This window comes from Ascidiella aspersa, chromosome 6 (genome assembly GCF_963924565.1).
Source record: "Ascidiella aspersa chromosome 6, kaAscAspe10.2, whole genome shotgun sequence".
Lineage (NCBI taxonomy): Eukaryota > Metazoa > Chordata > Ascidiacea > Phlebobranchia > Ascidiidae > Ascidiella > Ascidiella aspersa.
This window is the reverse complement of record NC_139452.1, coordinates 22509458-22530622: the sequence shown is the minus strand read 5'-3', so window position 1 is coordinate 22530622 and position 21165 is coordinate 22509458. Positions and strand designations below refer to the sequence as shown.

At 36.8% G+C, this 21165-nt stretch overlaps 1 protein-coding gene across 1 annotated transcript; it reads right to left on the bottom strand.

The window, feature by feature from the left end:
- Window positions 1-142: 142 nt before the first annotated feature.
- LOC146140817 (signal peptide, CUB and EGF-like domain-containing protein 3) lies at window positions 143-17154 on the bottom strand. The gene is made up of 18 exons (XM_083391179.1): window positions 16647-17154; window positions 15437-15565; window positions 13939-14058; window positions 13107-13226; window positions 11308-11430; window positions 8004-8120; window positions 7347-7469; window positions 6649-6897; window positions 5588-5677; window positions 5383-5511; window positions 4805-5023; window positions 3913-4077; window positions 3148-3327; window positions 2409-2555; window positions 1676-1870; window positions 1187-1348; window positions 974-1053; window positions 143-481 (listed from the first exon to the last, which is right to left on the bottom strand). The coding sequence occupies exons 1-18, from the start codon at window positions 16714-16716 to the stop codon at window positions 335-337; spliced, it is 2565 nt and encodes an 854-aa protein (XP_083247305.1). The 5' UTR covers window positions 16717-17154; the 3' UTR covers window positions 143-334.
- Window positions 17155-21165: the final 4011 nt, after the last annotated feature.

Genomic DNA, 21165 nt, shown 5'->3' with positions numbered 1-21165 from the left:
TAGTAGCCCTAAATATTAGTCTTTCGCCATAAATTATTAAAATTATAAACAAATAGCGCTGTATATAAGCAATTAACTGATTTGTTTTTGGACTGACCAAATCCCACCTGGTACCTACTTTATTTGAGTTGCAGCGTTTGTTAAAACATTAACGTTTATTGTTTTTACTGAAATACGCTCGATTCTGTCGTCACACAAAGGTTAACTGCCAACGGCAACGTTTCAACAAGAAGAACATAATAAGCGTGTAATATTTGAAGGTTAATGCACGGCGCTAGTGTGTCGTGTATACGTCGAAGCAATACAGTGTTATCGCCACTTTGTTTCGCCGCGCTCATTTGCCCTCGAAGTAGGTCCGCACTTTTTGTCGGAGAAACTGCTGGAAGGATGATGAAATAAAGTCCAGCCCGATTCGGCGTTTCTTGTAAAAGAGTTCGGGTTTCGCTAGAACTTCGAACAGAGTCTGTCTCGAATGCTTGTCCTAAAAAATTCAAATAGAATGCTTTGTCGCGACCAATTAACGCAGGGGTTCTTAAACTTTAAACGCGGACCCATAAAATTCCTTTTTGTCTCGCGTGGACCAAGGTAGGCAAAAAAGTTTTAAAAATCACGTCATGAATTTACGTCACAGTACAAATGGGCTGCATAAATTTGCTGATTTCGATCAAAAAATTGGAAAGTGAAATTGAGTCTAAATACATCAGTGCAAAACCGTTTCATTTTGAAATAAAATGTTTTCATTGTTTATTTAATTACTTCCTAAATTTAATAAGGGCTTCATGGACTCCCTAAAACTAGTTCACGGACATCCAAGGGGTCTATGGACCCCAGTTTAAGAACCCCTGAATTAAGGTAATCAAATACTTTATTTATCTTTTCCTTTGCAATAAACAGCAATAAAATGGTTGTTTAACGGCTATTCGGTCTCGTGTGCTAAATTGCTTACAAGCTCTACAGAACAACTTGCACTTACTTTTAAAACATGTCGATAATACTTGGGGGAATATAAGCGTGAATCATTGACGATTTCTTGAATAATTCCATTGTAATCAGCTGAAAGGTAAAATGTAAATTCAAACGAATTTAATTTTTATTAAAAGTGAAATAACGTAACGATAGGTATATAGACTAATCATATTCGTTAATGTACATTGTGCTTATTCGTTAATGAATATTGAGTACTTACATGTGTACATCACGTAGGGTATTTGAAAACCTTTTGCCGAGTTTTGATTATTTGAACGAAACTCGATGACGAGCCTATATCGAGAGTGAACCGTTAGTGCTATCGGATTTTCGCTTGTTTGGCACTTTTGGTAGACGTGTTCAGATACTCTGCTCGGTGATTCTACAACATATACCATGTGAAAATAACAATACTTCAAAATTGCATTTGACAAATAAAGTGGTTACTATACTTAAGCATTTGGAGGCGAAGTCAACATCTTGGCTCGATAGGCCTACTGCTCAACTGGTTTTACATCAATTTTATTCTGACTTTAAAAAGTATTTTACTGAAATGTGGCACTATAGTCTTACTTCTCAACCAACATTAACACACAATCACACATATACACACACAAATCACTTTTCACGCAAATAATAAAAATTAAGTGTTTTATGTATAAAAAGATCAATATAAGCTACACATAAATACTAAGGATTTAAATCTTGCCTTTCGTCATTTCAAGTTGATCGCCGCACTGATCCTCGAACGGTAGATAGATTTCGGGAATGAGTATCAGTAGGCTTTTATGCGAGGGTATTCGGATTGTCCATTTACACCTGGAGTTGCTCGGATAGTTCCCCGGATAATTCGGCGACTGAATTTGGCCTTGCAACATGGAGCGTACAGCGACGCAGGAATGGTCTTTGGAACATAATATAGAACGAGTCTTTAAGCACCATTTTCAATATATGGCGTAATGCCATTATAACCGGTATATTTTGAAAAAACAAAACAAAGAGTAGGTCTAAAGCAGATTGTATGCGAACGAAATAAATAAACGAATAAACATTCCATTTTTTTGTTTAATTAGATTTTCCGATTTATGCTTACGATATACGATGCCCATCGGTTAAAATGCAGTACATATGCAGTTAGGAAATTAACTGTTGGAATAAAGATCTAGAGTTTGTGTAATTATATTAGGGATTGACATTAGGATTCACCAACTAAAAATATTTTCTTTTTCTAGGTTTAACTATCTTAATGCAGATATAATTAGCGTAGCATAAATTTTAATTAATTTCAAGCTGCTAAACTTACATGATTTTTTTAACGAGAAAGCATAACGTGATTTTGCGACGTATCTCTAACTATGGCATTTCACGAAATAAAAAGTGTTTTCTTAATCGCTATTTAATAATAAAGTATGAGTAGTAGTAACAAACGACTGTCGGCCTACCTTTGCATTCGTCGAGAGACTGAGAAGCGTCGTCGTCAGTCGTTGTGTTTCCGGGGCATTTGTGACAAAAACTCCTGCCCGGTTCCGACTGATAGAATCCGATTGGACACCGCTGGCAATACGCTGTGCCTTCATCGTAAAAGTGGCCTGAAATAAAGCATACAAAGCACCTCTGATCTATAACTGTTTCTTTCACATTATTTTTTCTTATATAACTTTAATAGTAATTTTATAAGTAATATGAAAACAAAATTAATTAGAGCGGATGCATTGATTGGTCCTGCAAACATACAATCCTTACTGTTAATGGTTTTAGCTGCGCCATCGAAATGCATAGAAGTAAAATATGTTCGCTAGATTCTAAGCAGATATAGCGGTCATACTGTAAATCTAAATTTCATTTTAAACAGCAGGTTTAATATCTATGACCAAAGAAAGCGCTGTCTGTCTTTGACAGTTACACTGTTCAGGTAAAAATGGTAATTTTATGTCGACAAGCGTTCGTACAAACGTACTTCATTTAGTCAAGGAATAAAACAGAGTTAGAATGTATAAAATAAAAGCGAAAGGGCAGACATGAATCATGGAATTTCCAGCTTTTTAAGCGTACAAATACAGCTACCCCACAAGATATTTTTCATTTCCTAGGTCTATGTTAAATTTCATTCTAAAATAATTTCACGATTTGTTGCGCTTACCAACTATGTTGTCCTTCTCTTGCAATATTGCATCATCTTACCTGCACTGCAACTTGGAAGGTTGCATTGGCCGAAATCCAGTGACCCTCGGTGCGTCGTCGAAGCGGCGGTTTTGCACAAGAAACAGGCGATTCTTCCGCGATCTGGCTGATATGTTCCTGAAGGGCACGGCTTGCACGGCTGGGAACCGTTTACCGATGAGTGCCCGGCCGGACAAACATCTACAAATCAACTTGTGTTTGGTATTTTTTATACCACTTAGATATTCGATTGTAAGCAGAGAACAAATTGTTGGGAGCTAAGTTTTTGGGGATTTTCGCATTAATTTTGGATTTTCATATACAAAAAACCTATTGCAAAATATATTTTAGCCATGGGAACTTTTTGCCACGACCCCTTATTTTTTCTAGCGATTGTGACACGGTACCTAAAGCGATTCGTTTGAACCTCTTAATTGCAAAAAAAACTGTATTTTCTCTATTGTATCAGTGGCATTTAAAGCGTCATAAAAACCCAATTTTTGACAACGGATTGCACATATACGAACAAGTAACGGAAAACATTTCACCTCTGTGTTTCATTTTAATTAGTACTGTATTTACTGGCAGGATACGTAACACACCACGTTGTATTAGAACTCAAGTAATGAATTCCCCCCTACTGCGAGAGTCGCGCTTATATAGCCTACAGACACAGAAATACTTCAGAAAGGTCACTCACAACAATCACAACACAGTATCACATATAAATACCTCTACAAATACCACGTCAATGCATCAACATTGCTGTGAGTAAGTTTTACCTACCCAAGGTTGGTTGACGCGGACATAGAGCAGGTACCAGATCTGGTGGGGGCGGATTAGGACAAGGAACGCATCCCAACTGACCCAATTTGGGCTGGAACGTTCCCTCGGGGCACGATGTGCAGTTTCCAGCCACCAAATTGTAGTAATGATCTTGGGGGCACTTGACTGTTAAAACAAAGAAATGAGCAAGTTGGCATCGACGACTCGTGATAAACCGTTTATAGAAATGGTGCGCGCTGAGTTTTAAATTTACCGCTAGCGGCACTAGTAAGTTGAAATAGAAAGCCACGCGAAAAATATCGAAGAGGTCAGCGAATTTGTTGCAGCTCACCTAAAATGGATACAGCAGCAAACTGGCCTATATATGTTTTACTTTTGCAAAATAACAACAACTATGTTTTCGTTATGCAAACATTCTGTTTTCGTTATGTAAACAAAAATAATGAGAAACCCCGTCTTACTTAGACAGTGCTGTGTACAATTTTATTTTTATAATAGCTTCTTGTTTTTTTATAATAGCTTCTTGTCTTTTTTTAAGTTAAATGATTTTGTTTCAGCTCACGTAAATCGTTACTACAGCAAACTGGGTGTCATGCTTTACTTTTTGCAATAATGAGAAAGCCCTGGACTTTAGCAATACGTTTTAGCCTTAACAACTTTTTTTTTATAAACGCTATTTTTTCTTGTTAAGTAAAAGTAAAGAATCTTATTAAAAACTTTAGCCGCTTTATTCAAATCGTACAATATTTAACTGATAATAAACTTGACGTAATAAAACATTTAGTGGCAATTTCGCGTGAGAGTCTGTGGTTCTCCACATGACCGATCAGAATTCTTCAAAGGTTCCTTTTACCATCACCTATTAACAAAGTGACAACTACAGGCAACTTACTGCAGATCTTTGATCTCTTAATTTCTCCCAACAAACACCCTGCCCTGGTCTTGAGTCCCCAGTTTTGACGCCGCTTCACTTTTCGCAAGCGCAAATAGGCTGAGTTCATAGCTGGAATTTTAAGTCCCTGGGGAGATTTTTTTATTGACTTTTCGACGAACTTGATGAATCGTCGACCGATGCGCTTCGTTTTCTTGGAACATCCTTTGGTTCCCCTTCCTAATTTAGATAAACAATACTGTGTATCGAACATGCTACTGGCGACAAAAAGTTAATTGTAACTATAGAACGCGTACGATACGCAAAATAAAATGACACAAAGAAAAAAAGTAGATAAAATGCTTAACACTTTGTATTTTTGAACGTATTTTTTTTCTTTCTGTCATTTTACTTTGCGTCTTGTTGGTCATGTGTGACTTTTTTGAATAGTAGACCGAAACGTTGGATAAACAAATACATCCCAGAAGAACCTTTTTTAGTTTTTTTTTTTTTAAGTCATATACCAATGGCACTTCATTTGGACGAAACAAATGACAGTTTTCAATATAACCAGTCGGATGCACTATTTTTCGTCTCACGTCTACATTTGTGGTAAGCCAGAACAACCAAATCGACTTTCACTCGATACTTCGGCCGGCGTCTCACTCTTCTTTGATTTATTGGTTGACAAGTGACTGCCAAACGTTCCAGTTGAATTACCTGCCAGTCTGGAAAAGTAGTTTGGGAATATTTAAGTAGGAAATGGTATAATAAATTAAGAAGACGTGCATTGTAGATTCCTACCTAAAAATGACGACGATGATATACGGAGAGGCTCCAAATTGCAATAACTCATCTTAAAACCGAAGGACTTTGAAACCTTTAGTCTTTTATCTAAACGTAATATATGATGTTGTTGTTATGCTGAGTTGTAAAGCAACAATATCTAAGCTGATCTATCTACAAAACCACTACATTAAGACCAACAATATAATAAAGCCAAATTTACAGGAATATCTACGACAGAATAAGGCTTAACTTTGTTGGAATAAAATCTGAACATAAAGGAATAAGTCCTAAACTCGTTGGAAAAAGTAACACTTAAAACTGTGTCGAGTGGCGGTGGGACGATTGGGGGCCCCTGACGGCTTCTCTTTTGGTATTGGTATCGACGTTTGCGCGCCCTAATTTTAACGGGGCCGTTGAAGCACAGCTGCTTTTTCCCCAGGGTGTTTGAACCTGTTTGGGGTCAAGGGTGTGTGGTTGGGTTTTAATCCTTTTATCCAATTTTTACAACGTTTTGTCCGTTTGAAAAAAACAATTCAGTCCAAGACATGATCTACTATATGCCATGTTATACGCAATGTGGACTCGTAAACATCTACAAAGTGCAATTTCTGTTAAATTAAACTATAGATGGTATTATTTCGAGCAATATGCGAATCTCTTTTATTTGCGTAATGTATCACGTATGACGTCACGTCCCATAACGTTGTGACATTATCCCTTAAAACTGTCATGACCCCAAATAAAATCCTGGATCCGCCTCTGACTGCAACCATATTATTTTATCTCGTTGACGGCTACAATGTTTAAATAGCATTAGCGACCCAATTGATAATATGTTTTTTTACCATATTATTTTACCCATGACAGTTTTGGTATTTTTTTTGGTACATCACTAAATTTTGTCCTTTTTTTAATGTTTGTGATCGAAATATCATACAGAATAGAACGAATTTACAGGTTTAGTCATTTATCAAACAAATGATTTGCCTGGACATACATTTTGCAAAATATCTTAACCAGGACTAGAGTAAAGTAAAATTTATAAAATGACTAGAGCTCACAACACTGACCCTTACCAACACAATCCGGAAGGGTGCGATTACTTCTTGAAGCAGCGTAAGACATTTTGACAGAAAGTTTAGGAGGCCTTCGTCGCCTGGTGACCGGCGGCCCGCACGACAAAAGGTACTTTGGTTTGGGGTGACTGTCTGTGTAAAATTTGATGGCCGAATTGCATTTTAAAAAGCAGGTGTTCGCTCGGGGATTGCAATAGATGGCTCCGGCCGATTGTAGCGACTGGTCCGGTGTTGTGCACTTGCTCTTATCTGGAAATTACATTAAACGCCAACGTAAACATACGATTTAGCGATGACTGATATTTAAAATGTATTTAGACAGCAGCAATACCTTTTATGTTTGGCAAAAATAGTACCGTGTAATCAGATATCGTTAGTCATTACTACAGTAACATAATAATCAACATTGGAAAAATTTAAACGTATACAAGAGTCATGTTTTTCTCAGTTTTAAAGTATGCGTTTCCGGATTCTTAGTTATTTCTTTTTCTATTTTCTGACGCTTGGTCACTAAACATGATTAAATATTTACTTTAATTCGGTATAGGATCATCACATCCCTAAATATTCCGTTAGTATCTGGGGTGTAGTAAACCTCTTATACTTGATAGATATGCACCCCGTAATAACGTTTATACACGTATCGAAAAGATAACTTAATTGAAAAAAAAAGAGTTTGAAATAACATTTCCACCTACGAATGCAATCTTTCCTGTTCCAGTGTAAGTTGAAGCCGGGTTTGCAATAGCACTCGTAACCTCCGGGATGGTTGCGACAGTAGTGGCTGCAACCGCCGTTATTTGCTGCACACTCATCGACATCTAAACATAAACCTCAACGAATGACCGCTAAAACGGCAGTGTTGTAAAGAAGTCATTTTGAAATGACTCAAGTCCAAGTCAAGTGTTTTGTGCAAATAACAGGTCAAGTCCCAGTCAAGCCATTATGAGAGCAAGTCAATTTCGAGACATGCCATTGGCATAAAAGTAAATTATTAAACTAATAAAATTGGTAAACTCGTCCGATTATAAGCAACAATTTAACTGATAAAACACAAACGCATTATACAGCAATAAAAGGGTTTAATATGCAAAACTTGAGATAAATTTTAATGAAAAACACTTAATTTAATCCCAAGTTATTTGACAAAATGACTTAAGTCCAAGTCAAGTCATTTGTCCAAAAGACTTAATTCAAGTCATTTTGTGCAAAGGACTTAAGTCAAGTCAAGTCGTTTAAAAACATTGACTTATGTATACTTAAGTCATTACAACACTGTAAAATGGTGTAAAAAACAGCCAAACCATGTTACAAAAAACGCTGTCAAATAAATAAGATGCCGACATAGAACGTACCACCACATCGAGCGATGGCATACTTTTGATATCCGGGCCGACAGGAGCATTCGTAGGTGCCGCGAAGGTTTCGACAGTTGTGCCAGCAGGTGTCCTTTAACAAGCATTCGTCGATATCTAAGCATAATTGGGGAAGAAGTAATACACCTGGTGCCAACAAATAAATTTATGTAAAGGACAAATATTTCTGCAAACTTTTCTCGTGCAGACAAACACTGGAATTAATGTCGCCGAAGACCTAACGAAAAACTTAAACTCAGTTATGTAAACTCGTAACCAGCAACATAACAATACGTATAGCACTGCGTTATGTCATTGTAATTTGGCAATGCCTTGTGCGTAATTTGGAATATATTTCAGTTTATAGGAGTGCCGTGAACTAGCTGCTCACGCGGCTTTCGTGCTGAACAGACCCTCAAAGAAGACCTCACATAATAGTAATCAAATTCGCGCGAATCGCGAAAATTTTTGCATATAGCTTAGGTTTAAAATAACTCCAACTACAGCATAAGATAAAACCTTTTGACAAACCGGCAAATTAATTTTTAGCGGAGCGGCAGTTAAGAACCACTGCCCTATATCACTGCGGTTTTCGGTTTTAGTTAGAACTCAATCTATAGCAGCGGTTCCCAAACTGGGGTCCGCGGACCAAACGGGGTCGGTACAGCAGTTTCAGAGGGTCCGCAAGGAGAATTAGTCTTTTAAGTTTTTAAACATTAGTCTATGTTTTAAACATTATCTGTCATCTTTATTGTTTTAGTTATGCTTTATTATTCGATCATAGCGTGTTTTATGATGTCTATTGTGACATCATACAGCATCTATTATGCTGTACTACCTGCTATCAGCGAATCGTTCGCATTAGTTAGAACAGGGTGGTCCAAACCTAGTTGTAATTTCAGCCAAATTGATCTGGTTAATTAAACCTTTACGCAAATTTTTCGCGCTTCGCGCACACCAGTTTTCCAATCTCATAACATTCGATTTTATTTGCGCACAAGTTCGACAACAGAAGCAAGTTCCTGGAGCGTATCTGTCTTTCGATAATACTTTGTGACGTTATCTTTAAACATTTCATGCCTCGACCAAACGAAAAACGAAACATTGTTTGACTGCACTAGTGTATTACAAGAAATGTGGGTAAACTGACGAAAATTTTGAAATTTTATATGGCCTCGAAATATCAAAATAATTGCAACGGGTCCGGCAGGCAAAATTTTTAGAAAAGTTTGGGAACCGCTGATCTATAGGATTCTGAACGGTTATTTCTTATTCCATCATAAGTTACTAAAAATTGGATCGTATTAGCCTACGTCGACAGCCCTAATACTATAGAGCAGGCCTGCCAATTTACTTCTATTTTCAAGACAATCATACGATCTTTTTCAATTTTTTCGTAATTCGACATAATTGCTGCATTATTTGGCGAAATCAAATGTCACGCGAAAGTACGCTGATCATACTCAGCTTAGGGTGCTTAACCGCGAATTTGAAAAAACATGGTCCCAAAGTGGGGCGACCCCAGGGTGGAAATCACGTTAAGCGCCCAAAATTATATTTTCTGTTAAATTTTACAATGTAAATATTATTCATTTTAAACTTCTATAAGATTAATATGTTTTTGTCTGTTTTAAGGTAACATATTCAACCCAAAAGCAAATTAATCATTTAGAGCACCAAATTTCTAAATTCAGAAGGGACATAGTCATAGCCCAATTTCCCCTGGCTTCGCCTATATGTGTATAGCTTATTTATATCCTAGATATTATAAAAAAAATTAGGAAATTTTTTACTGTAAAAAAGGGTAAAAAAGGTCAATAATAAGAGCAAAAGGAATATTAAACAAAGTAATGTCACTGCCGTGAAGTGTAACTAAAGCACTTCCATCACAGCATTAAGGGACGTAGAGTCACACATATAAAAAATAGCTAGACAGCGTAGGCGTACAAATCCGTAGGCCTATACAGGTGTTGTAGGCGTCATGAACTAAGCTCCGTAAAAACAATCAGCTGTCTAGCTTGGTACGTTTCACTTGGCGAACTTCGAACAAAAAGAGCGATTTGTGAATCATGTCCCTTTCACAATTCATATCCTAAGACACACAAATGACGTGATTCAACGCTTGACGACTAGACGTGATGTGGTGAATTTCTACTTACTTTCTACATACCATTGTAGTTTTTTCAACATTGAGTTAAGTTTTTTTAGCAATGAATCGTGAGAACACATACGAAATGCCTTTTCTCGTACATTACTGTCCAAGTGACGATTGTCGAAAATCATAAAGTTGATGGGCTATATAATTGTTAGGTTGTTTCCTTGGCTATACACGTGAAGCGCGAAAAAATATGAGCAGTTTAGCACGTCTAAACAGTCACACAATTGACTTCAATTTAAGAGTAACAAAGGCAACAACACTTATGTCCGTGAATTTTATTCCGCGAATCACTGGTGTTCCGCAAAAGATCGTCAGGTATTCCGCAAGAAACCTAAATTTGTCTAGTACTCCATCGAACACCTGTCAAAAATCACTAAACACAATGGACCTAACTGGTAATTTTTGTTTTATGAAAGCTATCACCAGCTTGAACTTCATTTGTGATTTGCTTCAATAATTGTTGTGTAATGATAAGACTTGTTGCATAATAATAGGATTGTAATTGCGTGGGGGCCTGTAGTTGCTTAGGCAAAGTCATACAGTTTCAGTATGAATTTTGTGCTCGTCAAAAAAGACCCAGATATCACACTAAGAAAAACCCAAAATGATTAAATTGCTGTTTTGTATTTTGATTGAATGCACTATTACAATTTTTGCTAGGTATTCCGCAAGAATATTTTGAATGGTAAAGTGTTCCGTATATTTTGAATAGTAAAAGTGTACTCGGAATAGTAAAAGTGTAAAGTGAATATTTTGAATAGTAAAGAGTACTCTAAACAGGTTGAAAAACACTAACTTATTTAACGAAAACAACTCTTCGACCACAAATATAATCAGTTGTTAGTCACAAGGTATTAATATATCACATTTAGCTTAAACTTCGCTCGCGCGCAATGTTCCCATCGATAAGAACCTTTTCTCAGGTAATAAAGGAAATTCCTTTGTACCTTCGAACCTTTGCTAATTACAAAGGGGGAAATGTCTTAATTATAAAAACGATTGTAAGTTTTAAGGTTAATGGGTTTGAATTGCAAGCTACCTAAACTGTTTTGCAACAGACCCAAACTATATTCTTTGCTCAAAATTCAACCACTACTACACTAACACCCTAAAAATGCGATGCTTGATAACAACAGGTGAGTTTACCTATACATGTTAACGAATTGTTGGACAGTCTGTAACCTTCCGGGCAATCGCAGGTGTAGTTTCCCGGGATGTTTTGACAGATGTGCTGACAATTTCCATTGTTCGTTGCGCATTCATTGATATCTAAAAATACAAACGAGATGTTATTATAGCATATATTGTCAAAACAATATTTTTGTACCCTGATAGTTTGTGGAAATGTTTCGAATGTGGCCTTCGAAATTATGTCTTTGTTATTGTTTGCGCCTTACAAGCGTAGGTACTATTTTGAAGTAAGTGAACTGTCTGGCGATATGTGTTTGGAGAACATCCGTCTTCGTTTACCTATAGTACCAAGTCAGTTTAAAATTTTGAAGCGGTTAGCCACCTACTAAACCAAAATTGAAAAGGTATAGGCGCACCACCAAGATTTGTATTACGCTAAAATATATTGTAGATTTTAATTTTAAAATCCAAACACAGGTTTTCATAAACTTGAGCCCATGTACCCTTGAGGGTACGTGGATTACTTTGGGTACTTCACGTACGACGAATTAAAACATTAGTGTATAAGTTAAAATATTAATTAATAAAACGCCAAAAAATTGATTTGATTTCAGTTTAATACTTGCGTTTAAGATCGACCGGAAACAGTAGGTTTTTTACGTTTAGATGTTTAATGACGTCAATATACGACTTCCTCCCACAAAATTCATGCCGACCCTGGTACATGTTAATAAAAACATGTTTAGGGTTTCAATAGAAATACGAAAGCAATGTGTATTGTGTTTCAATGTTTAAGGTTTCGCGTTAAAAAGTTTACGAATTCAGTCAAAAACGTATGTCAAACCATTATGTGAAGTACAGGCTTCCAATTACTATTGTAAAAAAACAAAAACACAAAGGTAGTGAAGATCGACCAGTTATTATCGATTTCGTAACACAATGGTGGATGGTACAAAATTACTGGCATTTAAGTGGTTGGCACGTCAACGCCGGTCATTACGTTGCGCTATAAGAGGTGTGCCCAAAAATCGTCGACAGCCTTCGCCACAAATACTTAGCGTGATCGTAACGTGTTGTAGCGGCATCAATCAGAACTTAGCATAATTGGAGGTGTAACCGGCGTTCAACACCGACTTTCTTGTACTGTTCTCGTCGTTTTTGGCAGGTAACGTATGTTGTGATAAAGCATCGTAACAATGAGTTTAAAACATAAATATTGTAGGATAAAGGAAACGATATTGCACAAATCGAGGTGTGTTGTGACTTAATCGTATATAGTTGGTTGATCAGGAGGATTTCGGTATAGCTTAATTTTTAATTTTATCCGTAAAATCATACTTCGCAAAAAATGTTTCGCGCTTCGATTTAGTCATAGTTAATAATAAAATTAAAAACAACATCTGCAACAAAATGAACTTTTGACCTAAACCAGGGTGGCCAAACCACGTCTAGCGAGACGCATGTGACTTTACTTTTTGTATTTCAAATTTTTTTGGATAAAAATATGTTTATCAATTCTAATGTGTGCATCGGCTTTTGTCCATTTCAAGTACCTACATTGTAACAAAATTAGGGCGCTAAACTCGTTTAAATTTTCAACATGTCTTACGTATGGAATGTGTTTGTTTTTTTCAGCTAACAAAGTAAAAAATGTGGCTCTTGGTTTTTGATTACATGGCTAACTACCTTCTTCGGTATACACTGTCTACTGATACGATTAAAAACCTTATGTGTTCATTCTCACGGTTTACGAAAGAACAAAATTCATATTACAAATGGTTTAAATCTTTAATCGATAACTCAAAACATCTTACCGGTGCAAGAGCGTCCGTCGCTCTCCAAGTAGTAACCAGACGAACAGCTGCACTGCACACCGGTTGGGTTGGCATCGCACTTATCCGCGCAACCACCGTTGTCGATTTTGCACGTCGAAACTAAAAAAGTTGCACTATAGTGTAACTGTAAACCATTAGATTCTAATGATAAGAACAATACACCATGTACGCACACCCACCGAAGGTGTGTGGGTTAAAACCCGGGGGGTCGGTGGTAAAATTTACGTGTGAGGTCAGTGCAACAGGAAAACCAGTGGATTAACTAAACATTACTCATTTCGGAAAGTCAACAAAAACCTGTCTTATTAAAATTTCGTTCAACCTATATATAGATCAATATATGTTTTTTAATTTTGCATGTTCAACTGTTACTTTAAACAACGTTTATTAGTAGCCTGCAAGATCCGCAGAACTTTCAGACAATTACGTAGTAAATTGTATTTGTAGGATGTGTTTGAACCCGTACGAAGTGTATAAACATTAAAAAAACAGAAAAACACGAAAAAATGTGAATTAAATGTGCATATATTTTGTTCGTTCTTCAGTCAAATTTTAAACTAGTTTTACTAATTAAAAATGCTTGTAATTCGCCCTAGAACAGGCTTTACTCAAACAAACACATGCTCAGCATGTGAATTTCTTAAAAAACGCTGTCTTTTTTATTTAAAACGTTGTTTAGTTTAGTACCTTAGATTACTTCAATCACTTGGACCAGCACAATCATACAAAAATGTTTTTTTTTTGGACTACAATGTAAACGCTTGAGTACAAAAAACTATTGCCAAACGAACGAAATCCTAAACGGCCTTACTTGTACAATTCCTGCCATTTGCGTGAAGCTTGTAGCCGTGACGACATTCGCAAAGTGCCGTGTCTTGAATACAAGCTTGTTGACAAGGAGAACCGCTTCGCTCACAGGCGTCTGGGACATCTGTCAAATATTACGCGTTTATGACAAGACAATAGCTTTCTAGACAACTCATTGAATTGACAGGGTTTATGATAATGGTACATGTCAGCCTTTGAAGCATGGACCTGTGTTTGATCAATTTGGTAATGTCTTGAGTTGGAATCACGATTTATTACCACTCATGTAGCGCTGGCAATATCTGCTTTGAAAATATGACTGCTGTTGTGAACATATTCGCCGTAAATTTCTTGTTCTTTACTTACCCTATTTCTTTTCAAGGTGTTTTGCGGGTGAACGTGTAGCTTTGATGTGCAATATTTAAATGGCCGACAGAGCGTATAGTTTTCCAGCCCGAAGTATAATTTATAAAACATAAGCCACAAAAGGTTAACACAGCCTGGCACCTCTGCAAAGCTGTCGCACAGACACTTCTCCTAATATCCTACTTTTATGGGGCCAGACAAACCCCTAATATTGTCAACAAATAGTCACCCATGTAAAATAAATATAGTCTAGACTAGAATCCTGCTGTTACCCATTTCGTCGAAATCGCATGTCTGTCAACTTGAAACAGAAATGCTTTTTACGAAGCTAAAAGATTTATTTTAATGTTGAAAAAACAGTTTTGTAAACATTACGAGAAGGGGTTCGTGACCTTTTTACTGTCGGAACCTATTTGATTGTAATCTCCTATGTTGTAAAATCTGTTGTGCGCTTAATTTTAAGATATTAGCCACACTGTCTTTGCGAAATCTACATTGCTCTTAGCTCAATTTACCAAACTTGTCAAATTTGACATAACCTCTTTTAGACGTAGTCCCACGTTGTCACTACATGTGACAGTGATTGGCATTATCGCTTTTAAAGCGTTTTGGCCAATTAAACACCGAAATAACTATGACCCAAACAATTTCGACAAATGTTTCTAGTTTTAATCTTAATAATTTATAAAATAAAGTGAACTGCATTTAACATTCTGGTTTTTACTTGCATGTCTCCGTCATCTAGCACCGTATACTCAATGTGCGCATCAGGTTTGTTACAAATTATGCTATTTAACACATTTCCTAAAAATCATTAAAATAGGATTTACACTATTTTACAGGCAATACTTAAGGCGCTGGTCCAGAATCCTACAACATTTTTGTCCGAGCGTTTATATTGGTAATATAATTTGTGTTAGGGCGCGAGTTAGCATTTGGGTTTGGGTAGGTCAAGTATTATTATTACATTTATTTTCCCATATTTTCTTCTTCGAATTTCCATTTTGACAAGTCATTTCGTTACTGTAAAAAAGTCAAAGGATTCTAGACCAGCGCCGATACTGTTTATTAAAGCCTATACGTTTTCAATGTAACCCAGGGTAATAGTTTACAAAACCACAGAAACAAGAGCCTACTTTTCGTGGAACATGTTCTTCCGTTTCGATCAAGCACAAAGCCAGGTCTGCAGGCACAACGATTGATTCCAATGTCGTTTACACAAAGCTGCTGGCAATCTCCATTGTTACGTTTACACTCTCTTTCAACTGTAATAAATCAACCTTTGTCGGTGTGATGTTATCCGCGTGGTAACTGTCAGTGGTAGACAAACGCCTGTTCGCATTTTACAGAAGCGCGAAATAACGCCTTCAAAAACACACTTTAAATATTTTAGGGTGGAAAAAACTGAACAAGACTGTTTTCAACACGCCGAGACACATTTACAGATATAGCCTATTTAAATGACAATGTAGAAACAATGTATAAGACAGCAAAAATTAGGTTTGATGTTTACGCTTTAACTGTGCGAAAACAAATTGTTTGAAACCATTACTATTTTCCTTGTTACACAAACTGGCCAAACTTCCACGGTTTACTTTTGGATAGCCCTGCTGTATTTCAATGCATTACGCCTTTGCTTAGGTTGCACTATGACAGAGTAGGGCTTCAATCAAGATTTTTACACCAGTTATAAATTCGCAAAGGTGGCGTTACATGAAACAGGCTATTTTACAGATGTCACACTCCTCTAAAAGACGGGTGGCTTGGGCAGTGAACCATTTCTGAAATGCCCTCTTTACAGGTCATACGACATGCAACGTCATAAAAGAGATTGCAAGCGATCAGATTGTCTGCAAAACAACCTTTTTGATACGAAGCTAATGAATTAACAACGCCGCTTATTCTCTTATTTGTCGTGATAGCTTTCTCGCCTTCTTTACGGTGGAATCTGTTTAGGCAAAAGTGACTAAGCAATGCTTGACTCGTTAACAGTTAACGCGAATGACACCGTGTAAAACTGGGTGCGATAAAAGTTGTAAATTTGCCGCTATATCCATTGAATGCCGTTAAACGCACAGTGCCATGCATTTGCGCTTTGGCAAACATTCGCTTCACGAGTCACGAGTACTTAAGTTTTTAGGCTATAAGTGGCTTCCTTGGTAACCACTAAGGCACAGCGCACTGGATTTTCCCACACTTAAAAACGCTCACAACATTGCCATTTTCAAGTGGCCAGCGTAACAGATTTTTGAACAGTTTTTTTGGTACACTAAAACTCGGAGTATTCACCTAATTAAAACTGGATTTAATACGTGTAAGTAAACCAAATAAATGTTATCGACTCACCTGTTCTTCTGCGAGCAAACACACGTCCAGGTCCTATAATGCAGATCAAAACTAAAGCGAACCAGCGCATCACGTCCTGCAAGTTTTATCTGCGCCTTACTCCGTAGCAATCTGATCCGAATTCAGTCATCCGATTACGAAAACGTCTAGAAGGCGAGAAGTTATGAGGAAATGACGAAGCCAAGTGGTGCAACGGATAGCTGGCTACCACTTTCTGTTAGTGGTCTGAACGCAGCGCCGATCCTCGTCAATCAGCACTTGTATCTCGAACCGAAAGAGGCAACTCACAGCACAAGGAATTTCATCACTCATGGGCCCAATGCGATTTTCGTCCAGTTTAGCAGCCCGTTTGAACGCGCCTTAGCTGTGAGTGGCACTATCCGCACTTTGGCACCTGTACCACCTTTCTCCTTTCGACCTGAACCAACACAAACAGCGATCAAAGCACTGTCAATATTTCGAAAACTTTAAACGAGCAAGGGCATTTCTGCCCACAGGTCGCATAGTTCACTGCGAAGGCAGACTTCTGTAGGACAAATTGTAAGAAACACATTTACTGCAGTGAACCCTCGCACTACAAATAGAACGAAACGTGGCGCGTAATTTCGCCGACAAGCAGCGACACCCGGTAAACCGATATTTAAACTATGCGACCGCGGAGTAAGTATAGCTTTGTTAAGTCAAAGTTTATCTCGTAGGAATGGATGCCTAGTTCTTGTGGGATGGGTCTCAATACGTAAACGCGCCAAGCGTTTTTTTAAACGTCTGTCCTTTGTTGTTTTTGTTTAGTTTGCTCTTACGCGCCAGTCAATCATTTATTTCGCTGTAAATTTATTTGTCACCGGGCCGACCAGTAAACCGTGCGCTATTAAACCGTAAGACTAAAGAAGATTGCATCATCTTCAAGCAAAATAAAGCCTACATAAACATGACATACACTTGAAATTTTTTTATTACATTAGTCAATAAAAAATGCATGAAAGTGACCGCAGCCATTGGGACACGAAAACGATAAACTAATTAAAAAAACCGAATTTAAATAAAAGTTAAAAATGAATATAAAAAATAATTTACTATACATAAAAAGCACAATTTTTAAATTTCGTATCAAGGTAGTTTAGTGTGAACCGTGTGAGTGCAGAACACTAACTCGGAAAACAAGTGCTTGTTTAGCAAGGCGCTGATTTGACCCATCAAGTCATCCGTGTAATTACTCCCTTGAAATGGGGATAATCTCGAACTTGGCTCGGGTTTCACACAATTAGCGGTTAATCGTGTGCAAGTGCTTTACGAGTTAGCTGCACATACGGACCAAGTCAAATCCACTAGAATTTTTGTTGTGAAATTCAAAAAAAAATCTCTACCCAATTCCAGCATAAAATATCGTATTTTTTATTTTGCTAAACGACCATTTAATAGTATAATAAACCAATGGTTTCTTATTTCGCCTTCGGGGCTGTGTGTAAGTGCTTTAGAACAACGTTTCTCAACGTTTTGCGTCGACCCGCTAAGCGAAATACAACAGCGAAGCTTTGGCGACCTAATTCTATCCACTGAACTTTTTTGTAAGTGAACAAAACATAAAATAAATAGCATAAATAAAAATTAAAAAATAAATATATTAAAAGTTAAGTATAAGATAAGTTCGTATTTTCCCAAATTTTTTTCTGATTTTGGAGTAATCTTGCTCTGAACCAATCTTTTCACCAATGTGGCAATGTGCAGTAGGCGACGCAGCCAAATTAAGTGGCGACCCAATTTTAGGTCGCGACCCATAGGTTTAGAAACACCTCTATGCCTTAGAGCAGGGATCACCAAGCTCGTTTTATAAGGGCAGGGTAACAGTAAGGATTGACGATCGCGGACTGGGTGTAAAGATTTGTCATGAGCGTTATTAACTTGATAGCGGTATAAAAAAATAAAAATAATTTTGCAACCAACACTGTAGTGATCTAACAATTTTCGTTTAGTACAAAATGCCATCCAAATTTAGTTTAGAAATGCATCCGACAACATTTCAGCAGTACTTAAACTTCATTAAAGCAATATGTCACGGGTCGATATAAAATTAACTCTGTGGGCCGTTTATAGTTGGTGACCCTTCCTTAGAGGAACAGTCTTTAAACCAGTTCCTAACTTTGGTCAAACAACACCAATCACAAAAGCAGTTAAAAAGTAATACAAAACTCTAATGACTACAAGACTACAAAACTTTGACTGTTTAGGGTGCTTTGTCTGTTTCCCTGTAGCAAAATGTTTTTGTCACGCTTTTGATTCTGCCTGTAAACCAAGCGTCGGCAATGATCGACCTAACTTAATGTAAAATCAATATTTAATTTGCATGTCAAGGCTAAACAAACATGAATTTTAATTTCAATTTTGAACGTGTAAGGAATTGCGACTCCATACAGTTTAACCGACAAATGGTCGAGATTTAAGTATGGGAAATACGGCAAAAAGTTGCTTTGAATAAATGTTTGGGTCTACTACCTTACACAATTACTTTTATGCCGTAGAAATATTGCCCCATTTATATATAGCATGGACTACGTCTCTACGCAATATTTTGTAATGCGTTTTACGTTTTAATTTTTTGAATTTGTGGTATAGGTAAATGTATTTTTTTAATACATTTTTGTCGTTTGCGGCGATAAAAAAAATTCTGTTATTGTTGATGCTTTTCGTTTTAATCTCTTCGAGCTTGTGTGTAAGAATATTTTTTTTGTGTATTTAGATGAAATTTTGTTTTTTGTGTTGTGAATGATTTTCGATTCAATCTCCTTGAACTTTTGGTATGAATAATTGCATTTTTTTATGTTAAGATGTATCACTGTGTTAATTTTTTTTCTAGCAATAAACTTGCGTTGTCGTGGATGGTTTTTGGTTTGTTTATCTTAAATTTCTTGTTGTTCATGGTATTATTATTACTTGTGTATTGTGTATAATTTTTTTTCTTATGACTATTTTTGTGTAGGCCTTTAGTTCGAATTGAATCTTAAACAGGGCGAAGTTTACTCGATGTAGGCCTACGGTACCCTTTACGGTATTATGCTGCATCCTGGAACAAACAACTGTAATTTTATTTGTAAACTTTGTACTGCGTTCTAGTTTTTGCGGTTCCAAATAAACAAAATTTATCTATCTATTTGTCATGAGACCATGGTCTGCTGCATCCTGATCGTTCGTATAACTTTATTAACCAATCTATTACAGTACGGTACCTTCAAACTTCTGAAAATGTATACACAGTCGTGTACCAATAATGTAATCATCTGTACTCTGTAGTAATTTAACAGCTCTACTGACCAAAAATTACGAATAATATGTAGGCCTGGGCACAAACCTAATCCAGTGTTTCTTTATTTCGCGTTTGGCAAGTATTTTACGCCATTAATTCACAGCATTATGGATATAAGGGCAGGGCTACAGATTTGGCGTCGGTCTCGGAATTCGAGATTCGAGTAAAACTACTTGAGTGTCTATAGTCCATTCTACGAATGCTCTAAACGTGAAATTGTTAATATGGAGTAACATATAGTGGAATAATTTCCAACTACGTATTTTGGTGTATTGAGTTGTATGGACCGCCTATATGAGTGTATTGCTGTCTATACTCTATTCAAATTAGCTTACGTAACCTCTATACAAATTAGCTTACGTGAATCGATGGATAATATTCTTTTTTTTTAATAACGTAAATCGATGGATGTTAATATACTCCACTAATGGGACCGAAAATATAATAATATCATCGCCGAAATAAAACATGGTTCGAAATACGAGTCCAGAGTCGAAACCAAAACGGCCGATGGTAGAACGGTGGCACCGAATGACCTAATAGCTTGTCCCTACTTTTAAAGGTATCAGTTAGGGCATTTGAACCCAACTTTAATGGGTTTAGGACTTTTTTTAAGGTTTAGCTAATATCTTATTCCGACCCGTAGGCTAACATTTGGTTTTATTAGGACCGATCGTTCTTAATGCTCGGGTATTATAGATAATTCTGTTTTAGTATTTAACTGAATAGAGCAGGAGTGTTAAGTTTCTTGTTATTCATAAAAGAAATATAGTGTAACTTTGTGCCCTTTTTGTCTTTAGATATTTTTATTCCACTAAGCTTCCTCAAAATGGCGATCAAACTTAATTAAAAATTCTTACGGAGCGATTGGGGACTTACCCGTATTTGTTTTCAATACTTGCACTTATTGTCGTTTTTTATTTGGAAGGGCGCTGTTCGCTACTATCGGAAGTGGCTTTACTCCGCTAATAAATCTAAATTTACCCGAATAAGCTTTATTTACATCAGCCATTGTATACTGTGGACGGGGGACATTGTACCTACCTGAATTGGTATATTGCGCACTGAAAATTAAAAAAATCACTTTAAAAACTGGGTAAATTGTTCTTTCCAACCTAAGGTGTGCATGCAAAAAGCATGATTGTACACCTGCACACCCTAGATCTTGGCTTGAAGTGCCGTGAAATGCAGACTGACACACAACTAATTGTTGGGATTATG